The sequence below is a fragment of the Phascolarctos cinereus genome, unplaced genomic scaffold (assembly GCF_003287225.1).
Source record: "Phascolarctos cinereus isolate Bilbo 61053 unplaced genomic scaffold, phaCin_HiC Scaffold_9;HRSCAF=440, whole genome shotgun sequence".
Classification (NCBI taxonomy): Eukaryota; Metazoa; Chordata; class Mammalia; order Diprotodontia; family Phascolarctidae; genus Phascolarctos; species Phascolarctos cinereus.
In genome coordinates, this window is record NW_027556402.1 from 171789921 (window position 1) to 171812982 (window position 23062).

Below are 23062 nucleotides of genomic sequence, written 5' to 3' on the forward strand. Positions count from 1 at the left end.
TATACTTGTACTTTACTTTTATACTATTTTGTTTTTGTTTTTTGCTTTTTGATGAGGCAATTGGGGTTAAGTGACTTGCCCAGGGTCACACAGCTAATAAGTGTCAAGTGCACTTTACTTTTGGTGGAGTTAAATGCTGCCTTCTTAGAAAAGAATGAACTATCCTGCTAGTAGATCCTGTGGAGTTTCCATCTTTTGCTTAGCAGCTTCTGAATTTCTTCATCATTTTCATCCAACTGATCTTGATGTTTGCGAGTATTGTGGCCCAGATGAGTGAACACAGTGCCATGCACCAAATCTCTGAAAGCTGCCCACTCCTTTTCCGCTGCACTGTTGCCAGCCATGTGTTGGTTCAGCTTTCCCTCCACGTTAGCAACAAACTGTCCCCAGGCTGAGAAGTGCTCCAACCCATTGACATTAAGTCTTCTTGCCCTCATCTTGCCTTGGTGAATGCAAACATTTAGCTTGGAGAGGATGAGTCTATGTTTGGTCTAGTACCTTGCAGGTGTCTGCATCACTTTCACTTCCTGTCTGCCTCTTCTCCTTACAACAGCAATCTATTACATGCTTAGAGGGTGCATCCACGAAGTTTTATTGCATTTAGGTGAATGAAAGACAGTGTTGGTGATGAGGTCATGAGATACACAAGTCTTCAGTAGTAAGTGACCATTGCTGCTGTTGTTCTCATCTGCCCACTCCACTGAGGGAAGTCATCACATGCTTGGAATAGACACCCCCTAACTCACCAACAGGTTTGAGATCCCTCAGTTCCCCTCAGCCTGGTTTAACCCATATGCTCAAATGGCTTACATGGTTGTACCACTGCATGCTGCAGCTTGTTGGAGCCACAGGTGAGAATCAGGTGAATCAGATGGACACCAAAGGTAGAATTTATTTTTGCTGTTCAGTCGTTTCCAACTCTTTGTGACCCAATTTGGGGTTTTCTTGGCAAAGATATTTGAGTGGCTTGTCATTTCCTTCTTCAGCTTATTTTACAGATGAGGAAACTGAGGCAAACAGGGTTAAGTGACTTGCTCAGGGACATACAATTAGTGTCTGAGGCCAGAGCTCTAGCCACTATGCCACCTATCTGCTGCTCAAAGGGTTGAAAGCAGACCTGAAAAGGGCTCAGCAGCCCTCACACCAGAAGTACTAGCCTAACACCATACACCCTTACAGATATTTAGAGACACACCAAACCTCCTACACTAGATCTTAAGTTCCTTAAGGGTAAGGACCCTTTTATATACTGTAAAATACCTAGCAGAGTACATTGTAGCTAGTCAGTAATTATGATGAATAACTAAATGAATGATTGAATTACCACCAGCCTAGAAGGACAGTATGTATCACTTTGAGGAAATTTGTTTCAATAACCTCATCACAAGAGTCTAAAGTTATAAAAAGGAGCATCAAATAAATAGTAAATAGTTCCTGGATCTTATAATTGCTTGTTACTACTCACAACAAGCCAATCATAGGAAGATGTAAAGAAGCCATCTTTTTTTTTTCGAAGGTAAGATTTATTAGATGTCCTACCATTATTTTTTCCCCTTGCACATATATTCACACATACATATACACACACACTCACACACTTGAAGCGTAAACTCAATGTAAATGTTCGGTTTCCCACATAATTTTCTTTGACTTTCTTTCTGCCTTGAAATTAGGGCTAATGCCTCTTTACAATAATTCACAAGCTTCATCCCTTCCCAAGCCCACTTTAGCAAACTTAAGGTCTTTTTCAAGGTAAAGTGCCATATTTCTTATAGATCTTCTGGTGCAGATATCATAGATCCCAGAGCCTCTGCTGAGGGAGGCTGCTGCTCTGCTTGCTGTTGTGTTCCTGTACCAAAATTGGGTCACTTCTCTTCACTTTCAGAAGGGGCGGAGACTCTTAGGTGGGGATGCACAGAACTTTCCCAGCTCTTCTCCCTTTTCTGGGCACAGAGGGGTTCCTACCTCCCAGGCAGCATGGGGCAGGTCAGAGAAGGATAAGGAAGCTCTTCTAGGCAGTAAGTGGCAGTTCAGGAAAAAGTAGTCCTTTCCCTATACAGCTAGATAAAACATTTATTAGGCTCTTACTATGTGCCAGGCCCTGTGCTAAGCATTCAGGATACAAATATAAACAAAAGAGACCATCTCATATCTTCAAAAAGCTTACATTCCAATTGGAGGATACAACATATAAAGGGGAGTAGGGGGAAAGAGTGGTAAGGGGGAGCATGGTGAGTGTGTGGATGTCTAGGAACTGACATGGAATCCGGGTCCAGGCAAGACTAGGTCAAGCTCTCCTATCAGAGCCCAGAAATGCAGAGGCAGAGTCCAAGTGGAAGGGATATGATGATGATGGCCAAAGTACAAGCAATGTGAAGATGGCTCCAATTAGCTTTGAAATCTTTTCATACATACTTTCCCTAGAGAAAACAGGTTTTTTTCTTAGTTCTAGGTCGTGGTGATTAGCAAAATCTTCACTTCTATTGACTAATGCATAACTAGTCAATGTACATTTGTCCAATACACACAGGACAGTTTTGGGGGCCAGATTTTCTAGCTGTCGTTCCAAAGTGCTCCTGTCAGACATATGCAAATTAGGTTTGGGGAAACACATTGCTACAGCCATCTTTAGCCTGGGAAAATATTTTTTCTCCATGGGCGGCTTTTTTAGTATTTCTACAATGTGTAAATCTCATATTTGTTTGTGGTTTTGCCGCCCTTTCAGTTAGCAAAATTGTCAAAATAGGAAAGAAAAACAAGCCAAGAGGGATGATGTGAGTGGCCCAATTCCACATATCTAGTGTCAGAGCCAGGACTCAGGCCCAGGATTATTGACCTTAAATCATACTTCTACCTTCACCAATGTCTCCTTCTTCTACCTTCAGTGCCACAACATTTAGCAATACTCTCTTATATTCTTTTATGTTGTTTCAAGATTAATGTCTTGCCTCATTGATTTGTCTATGAAACATAAGAGCAAAGACAAGATCACATGCTATGTACGCTAATTGATCAAGTGCTATTTCCTCTTCTGAAGGTCACATTTTCTTCTTAGCCCCACTTCCTCGACAATACAAGATGAGAAAATGGAAACAAGATGAATAGACCTGAGTGTGCACCAAAGGTCCCTAAGAATTAGAAGAATTTAACAGCATTTCATTATTTGGGATAATGTCTTTCTGTGAGCCAAAGACCAGAGTAATAAACCACGTGGTATCTGAAGCTTAATTAGAGGATCCTGCCAAAATACAGCTTTTCATTGACATTTACCTTTTTTAAAAAATGTTTCATATGAAAATCCTTATTTTTAGTTAAACATTAGCCAGTCCTAAGAATAAACAGCTATTCACCTGAAATAAGTCCAAAGGATAGAGGTGAAAGCTCTGGGGTGTGGAAAGAGCATGGAGCTAGATGTCGGGAATCCCAGTTTCTAGTTCTCTGCCATTAACTCCCTGTTGGACCTTGGGCCACATATATATTATATACACATATTTATGTGTGTATGACATTGACTGTAGGATGTTAGAACTGCAAAGGAATTTAGAGTCTATCCCCAGCCTTCATTTTATAGATTAGGAAACAAATGTAAAGAGAAAAGTGATTTATCCGAGGTAGAGCTCCAATATGGAATTTTTACACCAGGTGGAGATAGGGAGGTAGGAGGTAGGGAGAGAGAATACTGTGCTATGATGTGGAGACAGACAGTCCTGGAATATTAAGAGCAAGGATGATACCGAAGGCAGAGCATACCTCAGCCCACCATCCTGTAGCTTTCTGTTTTTTATTTTATTTTATTTTATTTTATTTTATTTATTTATTTTGGCTAGGCAATGGGGTTAAGTGCCTTGCTTAGGGTCACATAGCTCATAAGTGTCATGTGTCTGAGGCCATATTTGAACTAGCTTTCTATTTTGACTAATGATTCTCACTAAGGAGATGATAAGCTCTGTTGTTTCTATAGTGCTAAAGGATTGCAAGTGCCATCATAACCTCTAAATTGGGTGCCCTCTACATTCAGTGCCCCAGGGCAAATTCACCCCACCCAAATTGCTTTCTGCTCCAAGATCACATAGCCACCAAGAGCTTATTCTCTTCCCATCTACTCACCCACTCTGGCTAGGACTGAAAAGGACTATGGAATCAACTCTTTAAGTAATAACCATCTTATAAATGGGACCCAAGAAAATAGAGTGACTTTTTCAAGCCTGCACAATTCTTTACTTTGATACATTGCCCTAATACTAATGCTTTGCTGTAAGTCTCATAAAAATAATTTACTATGCATGGGATTTGATGTTAATGGTCCTACCACTGATTTTTTTTTCCTTTTTTGTCATTCTCCTTTTCTGTCTTATTAGCCAATCTTACAGGTATGAGCTAGTATCTCAGAATTGTTTTAATTTGCATTTCTCAAATCAATAATGAGTTAGAGCATTTTTTCACATGGCTATGGATAGCTTTGATTACTTCATTTGAAAGCTATTCATATCTTTTGATCATTTACCAATTGGGGAATGGCTCTTATTTTTATAAATTTGACTCAGTTCTCTCTGTGTTGGAGAAATGAGGTCTTTATCAAAGAAACTTGCTTCAAAATTTTTTTCACAGTTACTATTGCTAATTGTATTTCCCTCCATTCTATTCACACCCCCATTTATTCTGTTCTCTCTCTCCTTTTACCCTGGCTCTCCTCAAAAGTATTTTTCTTCAATGATATTTGTAACTCATGAGTCTTTTGTCAGTATTAGGGTAGTGGGAGGGAAAAAACTTTGTGTGTGTATATTTAGATAGAGGGCACAGGATGAGTTGAAGATGAAGGGGTGATATCTGGAAAATAAAATTAAGAAGTGAGAGAGGATTATACTGGGAGAAGGAAAAAGGGAGAAGTAGAATGGGGTAAATTATCTCATGAAACAGACAAGAAAAGGCTTTTAGAGTGGAAGGAAATGGGGGATGTGAGAGGGAATGAGTGAATCTTATTCTCATAGGATTTGGCTTAAGGAGGGAATAACATGCACAATGGGGCATGGAAATCTGTCTTACCCTACAGGAAAATAAGGGGGGAAGGGGACAAGAGAGCAGGGGGTTGATAGAGGGGAGGGCAGTTTGGGGAAGGGGATAATCAAAAGCAAACACTTCTGAGGAGGGACAGGGTCAAAATAGAGAATAGAATAAATGGGGGGTAGGATAGAATGAAGGGAAATATACTTAGTTTTTCACAACAGGACTACTGTGGAAGTGTTTTGCATGACTACACATCTATAACCTGTATCAAGATGCTTTTCAACGAGGGTGGGTGGGGAGTGAGGAAGGGAGAAAATTTGTAACGCAAAGCTTTAAAAACATATGTTAAAAACAAAAAAAAAATTTTTTAAAAGAAAAGTATTTTTCTTCTGACTGCCATGTCCCCCAATCTGCCCTCCCTTTTACTCCCCCCCTTCCTTCTCTTATCCCCTTCTCTTCCTACTTTCCTGTAGGGTAAAATATATTTCTATATCCAATTGAGTGTGTATGTTATTCCCTCTTTGAGTCAATTCTGATGAGAGTAAGATTCACTCACTCTTCCTCAGCTCCTCCCTCTTCCCCTCCGCTGTAAAAGCTTTTCCTTGACTCTTTTATGTGAGATAATTTACCCCATTTGATCTCTCCCTCTCCCTTTCTCCCAGACATTCTTCTCTCACCCCTTAATTTCATTGTTTTAGATAGCATCCCTTCATATTCAACTCATACATGTGCCCTCTGTCCATATATACTCCTTCTAACTGCCCCAATAATAAGAAAGTTCTTATGAGTTACAAGTATCATCTTCACATGTAGGAATATATGTAGTTTAACCTTAATAAGCCCCTTATTATTTCCCTTTCCAGTTTACTTTTGTATGCTTCTCTTAAGTCTTGTATTTGAAAGTTAAATTTTCTTTTCAGCTCTGGTCTTTTAATCAAGAATGCTCAAAAGTCCTCTATTTCAGTGAATATCTATTTTTCCCCCGAATGATTATATTCAGTTTTGCTAGGCAGGTGATTGTAATCCTAACTCTTTTGCCCTCCAGAAACTCAAATTCCAAGCCCGCCAGTCCTTTAATGTAGAAGGTGCTAAATCTTGTGTTGTTCTAACTGTAATAATTAAATAGTTTCTTTCTGGCTGTTTGCAATATTTTCTCCTTGTTCTGGGAGCTCTGGAATTTGGCTATAATATTCCTGAGAGTTTTCATTTTAGGAACTATTTCAGGAAATGATTGGTGGATTCTTTCAATTTCTATTTCACCCTCTGGGTCTAGAATATCAGGAGAGTTTTCCTTGATAATTTCTTGAAATATGATGTCTAGGTTCTTTTTTTGATCATGGCTTTCAGACAGTCCAATAATTTTTAAATTATCTCTCCTGGATCTATTTTCCAGGTCAGTTGTTTTTCCAATAAGACATTTCACATTTTCTTCTGTTTTTTCATTTTTTGGTTTAGTTTTATTGTTTCTTGATTTCTCATAAAGTTATTAGCTTCCATTTGCTCAATTCTAATTTTTAAGGAATTATTTTTTTCAGTGAGTTTTTGTACCTCCCTTTCTATTTGGCCAATTCTGTTTTTTAAGACATTCTTCTCCTCATTGGCTTTTTGTACCTCTTTTACTATTTGACCTAATCTGTTTTTACAGGTTTTTTTTCTTCAGTATTTTTTTGTGTCTCCTTTACCAAGCTGTTGACTCTTTTTTCATGATATTCTTGCATCACTCTCATTTCTCTTCCCAATTTTTCTTCTACCTCTTTTACTTGATTTTTCAAAATCCTTTTTGAGCTCTTCTATGGCCTGATACCAATTCATATTTTTCTTGGAGGCTTTAGATGTAGGAGCTTGGACTTTGTTATCTTCTTCTGAGTGTGTGTTTTGATCTTCCTTGTCAGCATAGTAACTTTCTATCGTCATATTTTTCTCTTTTTTTTTTTTTGCTCTTTTTCCTAGCCTATTTCTTGACTTTTAACTCTTTGTTAAAGTAGGGCTCTGCTTCCAGGGTGTACTGTCTCAAACTTCAGCGGTTTTGTGCAGCTATCTTCAGAGATACTTTTAGGGAACTCTTAGTTTTCTGTTCTTCCAAGGTGGTATGAGCTAAGAAGAGCTGTGTTTACTACTCTCTTGGCCTGCACTCTAGTCTGTGAGTGACCACAAGTACTCTTTTCTGCCCTGAAACTATGATGAGGGTTCCTGCTACACTGTGGCCCCGAGCTGTGGTGTTCTCCTCCTTACCCTGGGAATGCCATCCAGGACTGCAAGCTGGATCGGAGTAGGGGCAAAGCAATAGAGGCCTGCCTCAGTGCTGTCAAAGAGATCCCTGTAATCTCTTTCTGACCAACTGTTTGACCCCTTTACCCTCTGTGGGCAGAGAATACTGGAAGCAGCTGCTGCCTCTTCTGATTCAGTGGCTACCCAGCAAATGTTGAGTATAATCCTTTGGTGGGGGAGAAGGGAATGGATGTTTAATGAAAAAGACTTTCAAGCATTCCTGATGAAAAGACCAGAGCTGAACAGAAACACTGACATTCAAACTCAAGACCCAAAAGAAGCATAAAAAGATAAATGTGAAAAAAAAAATCATAAGGGACTCGATGAAGTCCTACACGGGAAAACATTGCTACATGGGAAGAGGATACATGTAACTCTTAAGAACTTTATCATTATGAGGGCAGTTAGAAGGAGTGTACATAGACAGAGGGAATGGGTGTGCTTTGGTATTGCATTGATTGTGTTGGGATGATCTCAAAAAAAGTGAAGAAGTAAGAAAGAGGGATACACTAGGAGAAGGGGAAAGGGAGAGGTAAAATGGGGAAAATTATCTCACATAAAAGAAGTACACAAAGAAGAGTTTTTATAGTGGAGGGGAAAATAGGGAGAGGGTGGTGGGAAATTCTTTAACTTCACTCTTACCGGAATTGGTTCAAAGAGGATAGAATATATATATATGTATGTATGTATACATATCACACACACACACTTAGCTGAGCATAGAAATTTATCTTACCCAACAGGGAAATAGGAGGGGAAGGAGATAAGTGAAAGAAGAGAGTGATAAGTGTTTAGAGGCCTTTAGTCCCCTGATATATAATTTCAACTGTTGTTGTTTGTCCTTCATTCTCAAAGAGGACCAATGACATCAGGAGGGTGATGTCTTGACTTGCAAGTGAATTGGATTTAAATGAGGCAAGGCTGTGCAAAGTCATCATCCTTACTCTCTTCTCTTGTGTCATTGGAGTCCAGTGGCATGACATAGGTCTGGACTACTGGTGATGGCCAGGGATGCAGTGAGGGACCCTGGACAAATAATTTCTTGTCCCTATTCTTCAGTTTCTTCATTTGTAAAGCCAAAGGGTGGTACTAGAGGATCTCTTGTGGTGCTTTTGATGGCTAACATTTGTACTTCAATGGCTCTGTTATCACATTGCTGTAGGTACTTCCTCAAGTGGGGCAGATTGGATTCTATCCATGACTTTTTATTTTGTCCAGCTCTTTTCTGTGTCCTCCCATAACTCCCCAATCCATCACCCCATCCACTCATTTTGTTGTGAGACTTCCTCTATATCTTGATATTGTGTGTATCCCAATGAAGCACTTCTTCATTGGTAATATGTTTCAGCTTATTCACATTCATCATGTACCTTTCTACTACCCTTGAGATGACCTGCAAACTTATTTTCTTGAAGACTTTATAGTATTCCATTACCTGAAGCCATCCAACGCCTCTGAAAGATTGTTGATATTAAAAAGATAGGCTGTTATTTCAATTTTTTTTGAGGCAGTTGGATTTAAGTGACTTACCCAGGGTCACACAACTAGTAACTATCTGAGGCCAGATGTGAATTCAGATCCTCCTGAATCCAGGGCTGGTGCTTTATCCACTGCACCACCTAGATACCCCAAGATAGGCTGTGATTTCAAAGATTTCTGGTGAATGTTTGAGGTAAGATCTAGAATCCCCAAAGGAATTCTTTAGGACATACTTTTCCTTTGTCCTCTACTTTGTACTTTAGTTATTTTGGGAATATGCTACATTTCCACATTTCTTGGATCAAGGGGGAGAGATTGGGGGCCCTATAAAATGCTGACACACTCATGCAAACTGTGGTCTGAGCAAAACACTGCAGATAAACTTTCCATGGAGGCTGTCAATAATATAAACAAATGGACTTGGCTAATGGTACCTTTGACAATCAGCTGATCATGAGTTTTGGCTTTTGAGGAATTTGAACTCTATGTAAATAATCAGGAGATCATTACTGACAGTCATCTTTGTATCTCACCTGTCTCTTTCCTCTCTCCCCAACTAGGATTTTAGGGATCGTCTCTCTGGCCCCGTCACTCTATTTGGCTTTTATTCCATGTGACTCTGAGCCTGTTAGGTTGGTGCCAAAAGCCCACTGGTCCTCCTTTCCTCCCAGGTATTTCAAAATATCCAGATTTTCTAGTCTTTTCAAGGCAGTCCTTTGAAGACCTCCCTAAAATCTCCATGTTTTAAGCTGTAGACATTCTCTTCTCTTCCTTGAAAGCTTCCATTTGTCCACTGTTCTGTATGTCCTTTAAGAGCTCTCTGACTCTTTTGGTGTATTCCTTGAAATTATAAATTTGTCAAGGACAAGTATTTGACTAGTTACTTTTGAAAAGTATCAGAATTAAGTAAAATTTATAAGATTACAAGTCATTCCCCAATTGATAAATGGTCAAAGGATGTGAACAGGCAGTTTTCAGAGGAAGAAATTAAAGCTATCTATAGTCATATGAAAAAAATGCTCTAAATTACTATTGATCACAGAAAAACAAATCAAAACAACTCTGCGGTACCACATCATACCTGTCAGATTGGCTAACATGACAAAACAGGAAAATGATAAATGTTGGAGAAGATGTGGGGAAATTGGAACACTAATGTAGTTGGTGGAGTTGTGAACTGATCCAACCATTTTGGAGAGCAATTTGGCACTATGCCCAAAGGGCTATAAAAATGTGCATACCCTTTGACCTAGCAATAGCACTTCTAGGGCTGTATCCCAAAGAGATCATAAAAATGGGAAAAGGACCCACATGTATAAAAATATTTATAGCAGCTCTTTGTGTGGTGGCAAAGAATTGGAAATTGAGAGGATGCCCATCAATTGGGGAATGGCTGAGCAAGTTATGGTATATGAATGTAATGGAATACTATTGTGCTGTAAGAAATGATGAGCAGGAAGACTTTAGAAAAACCTGGAAAGACTTGTATGGTCTGATGGTGAGTGAAAAGAGCAGAACCAGGAGAATATTGTGCACAGTAACAGTCACATTGCACAATGACTAACTTTAATTGACTTATCTCTTCTCAGCAATGCAAAGATCTAAGACAACTCCAAAAGACTCATAATAGAAAATGCTATCCACATCCAGAGAAAGAACTCTGGAGTTTGAATTCAGATGGAAGCGTATTATTTTCTCTCTTTTATTGTTGTTGTCTTCTTTCTCATAGTTCCTCTCACTGGTTCTCATTCTTTACAACATGAGTAATGTGAAAATATGTTTACTATGAATGTATATGTAGAGCCTATATCAGATTGCACGCCCCCTTGGTGAGGGGGAAGGATAAAATTTAAAACTCAAAATCTTGTGGAAGTGAATGTTGAAAACTAAAAATATATTAATTAATTTTTAAAAAAGAAAGAAAAGTATTCTTTTGTCTCTGCTGATATCATAACTACTGGTTGCCTAAAAACTTGGTTCTGAAGTCCTAAACCACCACTGAGGAAACAAAATATTTAAAGGAAGATACACTGAAAAGTACAAGGTGGCTCCTGATAAAAGATAGCTACTTTCACAGTGTGTTCAGATAGTCTGGAATCTGTCTTGTATCCCAGGCAAGCTGAGAAAACGGTACACTGGTAGGAGTAGCCATGTTTGCCAACCCAGCCTTCTCAGATTGCCAGGACTATCTCCGGGGCTTTCACAATCTATAACCAGTTCTCTGGGCTCTTTTGGGATCCACTCTACAAGTTTCTATTCTTCCTTAACCCATCTCCTCTTAAATCTGAAGTCTCTCTGCTTCCCTCATATGGCTGAGTATTGCTAACTCCAATTGATTACTCTATGTGCCCCATCTCACTAAATCTCTAGGAGGAGAACTGTAGATATATAGTATTTGCCAGAGTTGATATTCACATAGCATTTCTCATTCCTTTCTTAAAATAACTCCTGGGGGATAAGCACTAGGTTTGCTATTTCCTTTCTTCAAGTTCAGCACTCTTTCTACTACGCCACAGTTGTGCAGCCATGGAGAAATGGTATTACCCAAAGAGAGATTCTCCCTGCCAAGGGAGGAGGAAGAATCTTCTAATCTCAGCACAAACAGGCTGGCACCAGAGAAACTTTGAGCCTCTTTGATTAACCCCAGCCAAATGAGAGGGCATAATTTATGTCCTGAGAGCATAATGTATGTTCCCCAAGCCAGCCACCCAGGCTAGACTGTCGAGTGTGACTTATTCACAAGTTTATCTTCTAATGGCAAAGTTGATACTTTATAATGTACCCCTCTGTATTAGTGTGGACTACAGAAGAACAGGATAATTAGGAGTTTCCAAAGGGCTAGGTTTTCATTTGCATCTCAACCCTCGGCAGCCTCTGGCCCCATCATCTGTCAGATCCCACCACCATTTTGAAATCAGTCACATGATGCTTGTCAGGATACTAACTAATTAAATGGCATCTTCATGCTTTCTGGCTTGAGCTGATGGCAGCTCTCTGACCTAACTCCTTAACCTGGAAATATTCAGTTAGAAAGAAAAGTACAAGAAATGATACCTTCTAACAATAATTATGTAGATTAATTTCAGGCTTCTAGATCCAGGAACTGGAATAAGAAAAAATAAAGGATCTCACAGGGTGGACCCTTAACTCTAGCCATAAGATTCTAGATCAGATTCCAGACAGGATACTTGATGTGACACTTATTTTTGCTAATTGAGGAGAGGGGTGAAGGGCAGAGGGGCTCATAAGAAAAAGAAGCATCTTGAAGAGTTTTTAAGGATAAGAAGAAAATGTTAGAGTAAATTAAAGTAACCCATTCTGGAACCTTCAAAAATGCATCCCCTTTGGGTTTGAATATCTTTTATTATTTTTTCTTTCCAAAAATATGAAAATTATATCATGTACACAGATCACATGAATAATCCAAATGGAAAAAAGCATACAAAGTGCAAATGGAACTAATGAGGTGCTTAACATACGTATTTACAGTGTGGCGTGGACAAGTTTAAAAGATATTGCAAAATATACAAATGTTTTTGCTTATGTTGACTTTTTATATGTATGTATATATATATATATATATATATATATCTGTATGTATGTATGTATATATTTCATAGATAAACACTTTCTTATTTCCAAAGGTGAGCAATATAAAACCAGAATCATACAGGTTATTTTCTATATAATATGATAAAGCTATACAATTCAGTGACTATACATACAGACCACATTGATATCTGTCTGAGAAGGGTTATATACATAGTAGAAGGTCAGGATAAGGCTCCAAATGACCTGGGAGTTGTGAAATGGGCTAGTCATTCTTCTTCCTCATCTTATATTCCCCTTTCCTACATACTCTTTGGAGCTGGGAAATTGTTGGTAGAGCCCAGTTAAGCAGGATGAGGTGGGAGTATTACAGAGGGTGTGTTAGAGGGAAGAAATGTATGTGGCTGGTAGAAAGGCAAGTGAAGATTGTTCTCTCTTAGAAGAAGGGCCCATGAAAGGCAAAGAGAGGGCATTTGAGCTGCTAAAAGGTACAGGCCCCCTGACCCCACCCACGTGCACATGCACATAACATATATCAAAAGGGGCTCTGGGACTGAGGGTGACTGGTCAATTCAACCTTCTGGATTAGCCTCAGCTCAAGCCTTTTCAGTCACATGCTCAGCAATTAGCCTTTTTAAGAAGCAGGAGTTTAAGGGCCAAAGAGGACAGGAGATGGAAATGGGTAAAGCTCATTCCTGGCAAATGAAAGACAATTTGGAAAGAGGTTCCAGATTAGTCTTTAACAGGTTATATCTTAAAACAAGGTACTTTTTGTCTAGCCAGACCATCATCCTTTGAGGAATGCGTCTGGGATATTTTCCTTTCTGTGAAAGGGACAGAGAAATGGAAGGACCCAGAAAGAAGAAGGGCTAACAGCAAGACCATTCACCTCAGAATCCTTCAACCCCACCTCCTTAAAAGGCTAATCCACTGGCTAATCCCTCTGGATCAGGCCAGACACAGTTCTCAAGGCACTATCCAAGGTGAGAAGGACCTCTGAAGATGGTCCTCTGATTCTGCAGTCAGCTCAGTTTATTCTGTTCCCCCTCCATTTGAGGGCAAAACAAACTTCATGACATAACTCACAAACCATTCACTGGGGCTGGCAGAAGAAAACGCTTAGTCCACAAAATATCAAGGCCAATTCCCACAGAGTTTGAGAGGCTAGCAATCGCCCAAGATGGACAGAGGAACTGATCTTTCCTAACCATAGAAAGTCTGTCATAACCTGCCCAACCTCCTCATGACATCTGAGGCACTTAGATTATCAGAGTGGGACCAGTTCTTAGCACTGACCTTTATGAATCTGGCTTTCTGGAGTATCCCCGATTGAAAATGACTCATGGCAGAAGTCTCAGCTGCTGACCAATTAGCAACTAAAGTGCTAACTGCCCTGGGAACATGCCCACCTTTGCATCCCTCCAATAGTAAGAAATGCAAAAGCACATCTGCAACCTTTTTTGCTTCTTAATTAAATTACTATCCTTCAGAAACATGGTTTGTTCTAGAAATTGCCTGGCTTTGGCTGGGTTATAGCCTGCCCAAGAGAAACTGTGGAGAGAGTAAGGGGGGGAAGATCAGGAAAGAGGGGGCATGAGCATATACAGTAATTCTACCTCCCTAGAATTCATCTTTGGTATTGGGAATCATGGTCGTCAGCCTGTGGAGGCAGCCCAAGCCTACCTGACTAACCAGTGCATGCTGCTGACCACCAGCAGTTTCTCCTGGGCATGGGAAGGGTGTCCACCTAAGTTTGCTATAGACAAAACGTAGTCCTTAACCTTCCCCTTCCTGCAAGTCTCCATATAGCAGGGAATGGATGGACATGTGGCTTACTAAGACTGGGCTGGGTGTATCACTGGCTGGCATCTTCTCACCTAGGCCTGCCCTGCCGCCAAGCTTTGTGGGGCCAGGGAAGTACTGATTTCCTATTTACAGTCAGGTCTTTCCTAGGAAGAGCCCTGTGCCTTAGCAACCAAACTCACACTTACTTAAAAATAAAAGTAAAACTGTACATTTGAGCAATGGAATACTTTCCACAGGCTTTTTCCTTCTGAAAATTGTTTAGGGATTTAAAACACATCCTGTTGGTCAGGGGCTCTAGTGTTTCTGGAGAGAGTAAATAACTGACCTAGTCAGGATTCACTTGCAAAAATCCTATGGTTCTTGTCTGAGGCTTTTCAGTGAGCCACTAATCATGTAAGAAAGAATTGTGGCCCTTATAAGGATGGTGCTTTGATCACTTTTTCTGCCAATACTGAGTCAGCCCTACCTGCCAATGCTTTGGGTTCTGGGGTGAAGGGTAGGAATACCAAATGTCTGTGACTCCATTTTTCCAATGGATAGATAGCTAACCATCTGCCCCTACCCTGCCCACGCTTCAAGGGAGAATGGGCATGTAGAACAAGAAATAATCCATCTTTTCTCCCCTGAAATCACCATCCTGCTATAAAGCCGTGTTGCCAGAGAAGGTCTTTATGTCTTTGCCCCCCTGCTGGGTCTCCTTATTTATGACTGCTGTATTCTCATACACCTCGGAAACCTTGATGGGGATTTCCTTGACGTTCTCCTCATCTTCAAACAGATCACAGCACTTACTGCAGCGGCAGCACCGGGGGCATCCGCACAGCAGGCAGCACGTCCGGCAGCAGACACGACAGCAGACGCGACAGCACCAGCAGCAGGGCAGCTGGCAGCACTTGCCCGTGAGGAGAGACACCAGCCCATCCCAGGGCTGAAGAGAATGCATCCACAGGGGCAAGAAGCCCCAGGTTTGCAGCTTCTTAGGGAGAATCTGAGGACAGCGGGCTTGGAGCACCCGCATCACCAGCACCACAAGCAATACCAATAGGATGGGGGCTCCTACACCCACCAACACAGGCCAACCCGCCAGCGAGAGGCCAAACACGGCCAGTGGCGTCAGGAGAAAGAAGAAGATCAGGTAGAAGATGGCGAACCAACGGTAGGTGGCTGTGATATCTCCCAGGCCCTTGGCGAGGCGTATTGGCAGGCGTGTGAATGGGATTGGGTACCACAGAAGTATCCCAGAGATGTTGAAGAAGAAATGGCACAGGGAAATCTGAAATTAAAAGGATAAGATGAAAACTCATCTAACCCACACAGGGAGTCAATCAGGGTGAGTGAAGGGAAATCAGGAGGCCCACAGCGATGAGAAGAAGGAAAGCACAGTGGTGTCACAGAAACTGTCATCACAAATATTTACATCATGGGTTCTTAAATTTAAGGGCCAGGAACACCAGAGGCATCTAGTCCAGTCTATTCAGTTTTGCAGCAATATAGAGCAGCAGGATGGCTGGATGTTATGTTAGGTGTGACCTAGAAAGCACTGGACCTGAAGTCAGGAAAATTTGGGTTAGAAGCTTTGCCTCACTTTGCTCATCTGTAAACACAGCAACAGAGCATTTCATTCACTGGGTTATTATGAACATCAAGTGAGATCATTATGTAAAGTGCTTTGGAAACTTTAATGCACTCTACAAATAAGAGTACTCATTATGATGTCATGAAAAGAACAACGCATGTGGGAGTGTGAAGACCTAGCTACAATTTAAGTCAACAAGCATTTATTAAGTGCCTCCTATCTGCAAAGCACTGTGCTAGGTGCTGGGGACACAGAAAGGAAAAGTACCTGCCCCCAATAAGCTTATGTTCTGCTCTTCCGAATTTCAGTTCTGCCACTTATTTCCTGCATGGCCTTGACCTTCAGCAGAACATTTTTCTTATCTACAAAAGGATGAATAGATGATCTCAAAGATCCCTTCTAACTCTTAAATCCCATGAAAATGGGCCTCTTTGCAAATGGGCATGCAGGAGGGAACTAAATGCAATGAAGAGCTTGAGTCCTGGCTTACAAACAAAACTAAATTGATAATTTAAGCCACTTTTGCTGAGTTCTAACAGTGGTTTCAAAAACAATTTACTTAATTAAAAACATTGTTCCAAGTGGAATTAAGTACCAGTCAGCTAAACAGCAATGAAATTAGTAAGAAAAAATTATAGCAGTCCAGAAGCACTGAGACTTTTATTATAATTGTTTTCAAAATCAGTTTTGGAATTAATTGTTTTACAAAGTTAATTTAATTGTTTTATCATGCTTTGAATCAAGCTCTACTCCTCACCCTGTCACCCATATTCCTTCGTCACCTTTCTCCTACCCAGGCATTGCCTGGCCCGCCTACACACCAGCAGTTCAATTGGCCTCCCTTGCCAGAGAGGGGAGAGGAGAAGAGGAGAAGACAGGTGCCTAGTGAGGCAATATTCACACTGGAGAATGTTAAAGGCACCACCATCCTGTCCTTGTCTAGGCTGCAAATCTTGCCTCTCAAAGGATGACTCTCTAAGTCTTTCTGCAGTATCTCTTATATTCATCCCCTCCTTTCCAGTCCTGATGACACCACCAGATCTTCATTTTTGTAACTTGAACTCTGTACTATGGTGGAAAATAATGCTGCTTTTCCTCTGCTAGGTAATATTTGTGTGATGTTGGGCAAGTCACTTAATCTCAATTTCCTCATCTATAAAATAAGTAAGGATTAGACTGGATGGTTTCTTTCTTTCTTTCTTTTTGTATTTGTTTCTTTTTGCTAGGCAATAGGGTTAAGTGACTTGCCCAGGGTCACATAGCCAGTAAGTGTCAAGTATCTGAGGTCGGATTTGAACTCAGGTCCTCCTGACTCCAAGGCAGGAGCTCTATCCACTGTACCACCTCGCTGCACCTGGATAATTTCTGAAAGCCCTCCCATGTCTACATCTATGACCCTAGGCCTATTCCAAAAGCCTCCTCCTGTCTGGTCTCTTGGCTCTAAAACATCACACACACACACACATTTCCCAAATCAAAATTCTGATGACACCTACCCTTAAATCCAATACCTCTTGCCTTCCTGATGTTTGAAGAAAAACCGAAATCCTTAGTTCAGCTTTCAAGGCCCTCTAGAACTTGATCCTCATCTGCCTTTTTCAGCATTACCTCCTCCTGCTATGGTGTCTATAACAGTCCTATTATCATCATTAATGTTAGTTCTGCCCCTGCGACCATTATCATCCACTCCAGTGAAACTGGTTCTTCAAAGATGCTTGTTCACTCGACATATCCCCGGGACCTCGGTTCACATCCTTCTCCCTCTCATACTTTTCCTCCTGCTCTCTGCCCAAACAGATCCTCAGCATTCTTCAAGGAAGAGGCTTCTCTTCCCCCATGACACCAACAGTCACCTCTCTCTCCTCTAAACACAAAACATGGATCTATACCAGTCACCTAACAAGTAACAGAGTTGGGATTCAAACTCAGGTCTTCTGACATCAAAGTCAGAAATTCTTCCTACCATACCACTTTTTCTGAGTGATAGAAGGGCAAAAAGGCGAAGTTATCCAAACCCTTTCAATCATTTTATGTGGCAGACAGGGAATAAGGTAGGGGATAAGGAATGTAAATATTCACCATCCTAATTTGTTTATTATGGGCACAAGTTAGAGATATTTAAAACATCCAAAATGGTTGGATTAGTTCACAATTCCACCAACAACAAATTAGTGTCCCATGTTTCCACATTTCCTTCTAATATTTGTCACTTTCTCCTTCAATCATTTTAGGCAATCTGCTAGGTGTAAAATGATATCTTAAGGTTGTTTTAATTTGCATTTCTCTAATCAATAATGATTAAGAGCATTTTTATGTGACTATACATTGTCTTGATTTTTTCAATGGAAAACTGCATTTTCATATCCTTTGACCATTTATCAGTTGGGGAATGACTCCTATTCTTAGAGATTTGACAAAGTTTGAGACCTTTATCTGAGAAACTGTCTATGAAAATGTTTTCCCAGTTTTTTCCTTTTCTTCTGATCTTGGTTACATTTGTTTTATTTGTACAAAATCTTTTTAATTTAATGTAATCAAAATTATCCATCATATGCCTACCTGCTTTCTATCTCTAACTTGTTTATATATCTGGTCATTATTAAAAAAAAGTTCAGCATCTGAGAACAATAGCTAGGGACAATTTTGTAACCCACAGGTCACCACTCTAAGACAGGTAAGATATCAGGAGTAATACATGTCCCCTTGTGACATGAAGCATGTGACAAGAAAGAAACCAGCAGGTTTATTTGAAGGATTTTGTAGTAAGCTAAGAAAAGAGAGCTTAATTGAAAGAGGCAATGAATCACAACTGTGCATCCTGACCTGGAGTGAACTTTGTAAAGTATTTCCAGGGCTAGCTAATGCAGCCAGGATGGCAGTGGTGGTGGTACCGATGTTGGAGCCCAAGGTTAAAGGGTAAGCTCTCTCAAGGCTGATCACACCGATGCCTAAGGGGGAAAAAAAAGACATTGGATTCCGTCCTGGGTGGGAATGATTGAGCATGGCAGGACCCCATGTAAAAATGGAGACATGGGCATGTGAAAAGGGAAGCGGGAGGAAGAGAGGACTTACCAACCAGAGGAGTGATTGCGGAGGTGAACACAGAGCTACTCTGCACAAGAAATGTAATCCCAGCTCCAACCAGAATGGCGAGGTAGCCTGTCAGCCAGGCAAAAGGGAAGGGGAAATCTGGGAAACAGGAGAAGAAAAGGGCACCATTTCTACAATTGTCCTGGTCAGCATTTCATATCCGATACAAAAGATCACTCTAGGGGCAATTCAAAAACAGTAGTTTTACTAAAAATTCATTCCAAAACTTCAAGCAGAAATAATTCCCAATTGCAGTCAGCAAGAAGTTTCCTGGGTGGGGGAAAGGAGGGTGTCTTAGGAACTCCCTGCCAACATTCTAAAAATTACATTTATACCCTTCTTTGCTCAAATGAGATAATATTTGTAAAAAGCACTAAGCACAGTGCCTAGCACATAGTAGGCATTGTAAAAATGCCCTAAGATGAGGGAACTCCCTCTCCCAATGCAGGCTGGCAGATTCTCAATAATGTACAATCCCAGAGTCACCCAGAGCTGTGAGGGCTCTCCAAGACTGGTTCAATAATGCAAATTCAAAACAAAAGAGACAACATAGATTCCCAGGATTGTTAATGTGGAAGGAAAGAACACAAGTGGAGACCAGGGTCATCTGCAGTTCTTGTCTCAAGACATATGGGTCAGGTGTGGACCTCAGTGAGCACAATGAGAGGAGAACCAGCAAGTGTCTTTTTTCTTAAGGACTGCCCAAAGAAAGGCCCAGGGAGAGTGAAATGCCTACCTGTGTTGATGGTCTTCTTAATCACAGCAGCAACTTGTCCCTTGAGTACAGAGTTCAGGACCTTAACAATCAAGATCAAACAAGTGCACAGGACCACCAAAGAGATGGCTAGAAGAATGAGGCCAATACTCAGATCGGAGAGACTGACATCCACAAATGCGTGTTTGCCTGGAAGAAGGAGAGGAACCATTTAGTATCTTCCTCTTCTTCTTCATCACTTAACCCAGAGATACACAGCGTTCTATGCAGCACCATGCCTTGTATAAAGTGAGTCTAATTAAGCAAAGGTTTATACGTTCAAAAACAAATCTCAAAAGATATGTAAGTTCAATCCAAATAACATTTAGCCCCAGGACCTACCTCAGAGTAAGCATCCCCGACCTTTTTATAAGAAGCCACTTTTGATTTTCTTTAATGAATAAAACTTCTTTATTAGAATTTAAGAAACACAAAAATAAGTTATTTTATGGGAAAAATATGCTCGATGGTGATCCTGTATAGTTCTTTTTCTTTTTTTGGGGGGGGGTTCTTACATTTTATTTATTTTAATTAATTTAATTTTAGTTTTCAACAATCACTTCCACAAGATTTTGAGTTTTAAATTTTTTCCCCTCCCTTCCCACTTCCCTTCCCAACACAGTATGCAATCTCATATAGGCTCTGCATATATATTCCTATTAAACATATTTTTACATTAGTCATGTTGTAAAGAACAATTAGAACCGATAGGAGGAACCACAAGAAAGAAGAAACAAAATAAAACAGAAGGAAAAAAAAGAGCAAAATAGTATGCTTTGATCTGCATTCCAACCCTATCGTTCTTTCTCTGGATGTGGATAGCATTTTCCATTATGAGACTTTTGGAGATATCTTAGATCCTTGCATTACTGAGAAGAGCTAAGTCTATCAAAGTTAGTCATTGTACAATGTGGCACTTTTGATTTTTAAAAAGCCTTGAAACATGAGTGTGAGAAAGTCTCTGTACACCCAGCATAACAAATGGAAAGAGCACTGGAAATGGAGTTAGACGTCCTGGGTTCAAATCTTGATTCTGCTCTCTGCTGTGATCTCTGTGACAGCGGGCAGCTTCTTCCACCTGTGTGGGTGTCAGGTATCCTGCTCTATAAAATGAGAGGGTTGGACTAAATGACCTCAAGGAAGCCTTCCCGCTCCAACATTCTATGATCTTTGCACCAGAGAGGGCATTTCTCCCTTCCCAAGAATGGATTTGCCCAAGTTTGTATTACTCACTTGCTGCTTCAGTTTAATTATACAGAAAATATAATGAAGTGCTTTGTAAAATGTTACACAAATATACTAACAACAACAATAATAACAGCTAACATTTATATGGTGCTTGAAGGTCTGTAAAGTGCTTTACATACATAATATCATTTGATCCTCACAAGAACCCTGGGAGGTCATTGCTATTATTATCCCCATTTTACAGATAAGGAAACTGAGGCAGACAGCAGGTGAGTGACTTGTTCAGGGTTACTCAGACTAAGTCCCTGAGGCAGGATTGGACCAGGTCTGCCTTATTCTGGGTGCAGAGCAGTAGGCACCGCATCATTATGAGGAGGGCATTGTTAGAATTGACGTTTGAGCTTCTAATTCCTAAATTACCTCCTGGTGGTAAACTATAGACATACAGGTAGGCAGAGGTAGTTAGTTTCTGGGGTCACTATAGAATATTGGGTGCAGAGCTCTATCCACCACACCACTATGACGAGAACACTGTTAGAATGGATAGAACCATGTTGAGAATAGGGTTAGAAATTCCTCTTTCCCTCAGCAGACTTCCCAGAAGATTTCCTACTCACACTTGGCAATGTTCTTTTCATATGTTGTGTTCATGAGGGTCCAGGTCATGTTCCCGTCAGTCCAGCAGAGACTGGGAGAGGTACAGTTTTCTGGTGAGGGAACGGTAACGTTGCTTAAAGTCTACATGACAAAGTACAGAAAAAAGTTGTTACTAAGAATGATATTATGTGAAGACAAGTTACAGCACTGAAGACATGAACCCCACTGGCCACTAAATCCCCATTTCCCCCTCTTCTCTACCTCACCTTCCTCATAATCCCCAAAGACCTTCAGCCTTTGTGCTTGGTCTATGGAGCATTGGCTGAACCTACAGAACATCTGGATTACTTCTGAAGGCCAGCTGAGCTACACTCAGTGAGCACTGCTCCCCCAGAACGGGGACCTGGGCAGTCAATTGCTTTATCCCTATCTTGGAGCAGTCTTATTCTGCCCCCTAGTCTGAGGTATAACTAGGGCAGGGTGACTAGAGTTTTGGTCTAGGGCATTAAATTTAGAGAAAACCAACAGCACTTGCAGTCCCTCAACATCACAGAAGGAACAGAGAATTCTCAATCCCCCATCTATGTACTTTGAATGACTTTCTGATACTTACCACATCTTTAAAAGTTTCACACCAAATCTTTATCAGGCTTTTGTTTTTTGCTGCTTCATCGCCTGTAGCAATTTCATTTATGACTTTTTTATCCAGCTGGGGAAAGCAACAGACATGAGTAAAAGAGTTAGCCTGTTCTTCAGCTATGATTTGTGAGTGAAAAGTTAATTAGTTACTCTCCTAGGGGCTCCAGTGTACAGAAGAGAAAGCCGGGATGTGTGTAAAAGAGAGACACAGATGGGCCTCATTTCCAGAGGACTACACTTGCATATGTGCCCTTGTCTCATCTTAGTTTGACCAGCATCACCCCAGATGAACCCTTTTTGCCCCATTTCAGGAGGGCCCAGTAGACTGCCAGCTCCTTGAAGCCAATGAGGGTCTCTCTTTTTTGTCACTGTAAAGCCTAGTACCTGGTCCATGGTAGGAGATTAATAAATGCTGATTGGTTAGAGGCATCCCTTGGGTAAGAGCTCCTTTTGGGCCAGATGAATAGCAAAGCATATGCAGAATTAAAAAGTTTTTGCTAGAGACAGATACATCACCCTGATCTAAAGGGTAATAAATGCAATGATATCCACATCATCCAAAAAAGAGACATCTGGCATAAAATGGTAGAATGGTTGAGTCTTGTTTGGGCCAGTGCAGTGGTGAAGAGTGAATCTATACCACCATGGAGGTCTAAGCAACCCAGTGCTTGCTCCTTAGCTCCACCCTGGCAGTGAATGAGGAAGTCACAGCAAGTAGGGGAAACATCCAATTAGATGGGGGGAGAAGGAGATTTTTAACTCCCCTTCCAAGGGAACCAAGCCCATCACTGGTGCTATTTCATTTTAAATTTAAAAACCAGAGCCCACCTGAATGATGAGTTTTGTTAAGGGATCTGTGATGACTTTCAGGAGTTCTGGGGCATCATCTCCACTCTTGATATTAAAGGATTTCACTATGACATTGGTGAGGTGGTAGAGGTAGTTTGTGATCACCTCCAGAGGCAGCAGCACCAGCACTGACAACCAGTTAAAAAAATCATGAACAGTAGCTCCTGCAAAAGCCCTAAAAGAAGGAGAAAACACAAAGCATTTAATGTTATGATATTGTCTTGTGACTCTCATTAAGTGCTTACTGTGTGCAGAATGAGAAA

The 23062-nt window shown here is 40.7% G+C and overlaps 1 protein-coding gene across 1 annotated transcript in view; it reads right to left on the bottom strand.

Annotated features, from left to right (window-relative positions):
• Window positions 1-12085: 12085 nt before the first annotated feature.
• The window catches only part of LOC110212319 (sodium-dependent phosphate transport protein 2B-like), a 28961-nt gene continuing 17984 nt past the window's right edge, over window positions 12086-23062 (bottom strand). The window contains exons 7-13 of the mRNA XM_020992331.2: window positions 22779-22974; window positions 21925-22020; window positions 21332-21452; window positions 19509-19676; window positions 18755-18871; window positions 18506-18630; window positions 12086-15379 (exon numbers count right to left, since the gene is read on the bottom strand). Of these exons, the coding sequence (XP_020847990.1) occupies window positions 14747-15379; window positions 18506-18630; window positions 18755-18871; window positions 19509-19676; window positions 21332-21452; window positions 21925-22020; window positions 22779-22974 (1456 nt within the window). The 3' untranslated portion in view covers window positions 12086-14746. The remainder of the gene's footprint in view (window positions 15380-18505; window positions 18631-18754; window positions 18872-19508; window positions 19677-21331; window positions 21453-21924; window positions 22021-22778; window positions 22975-23062) is intronic.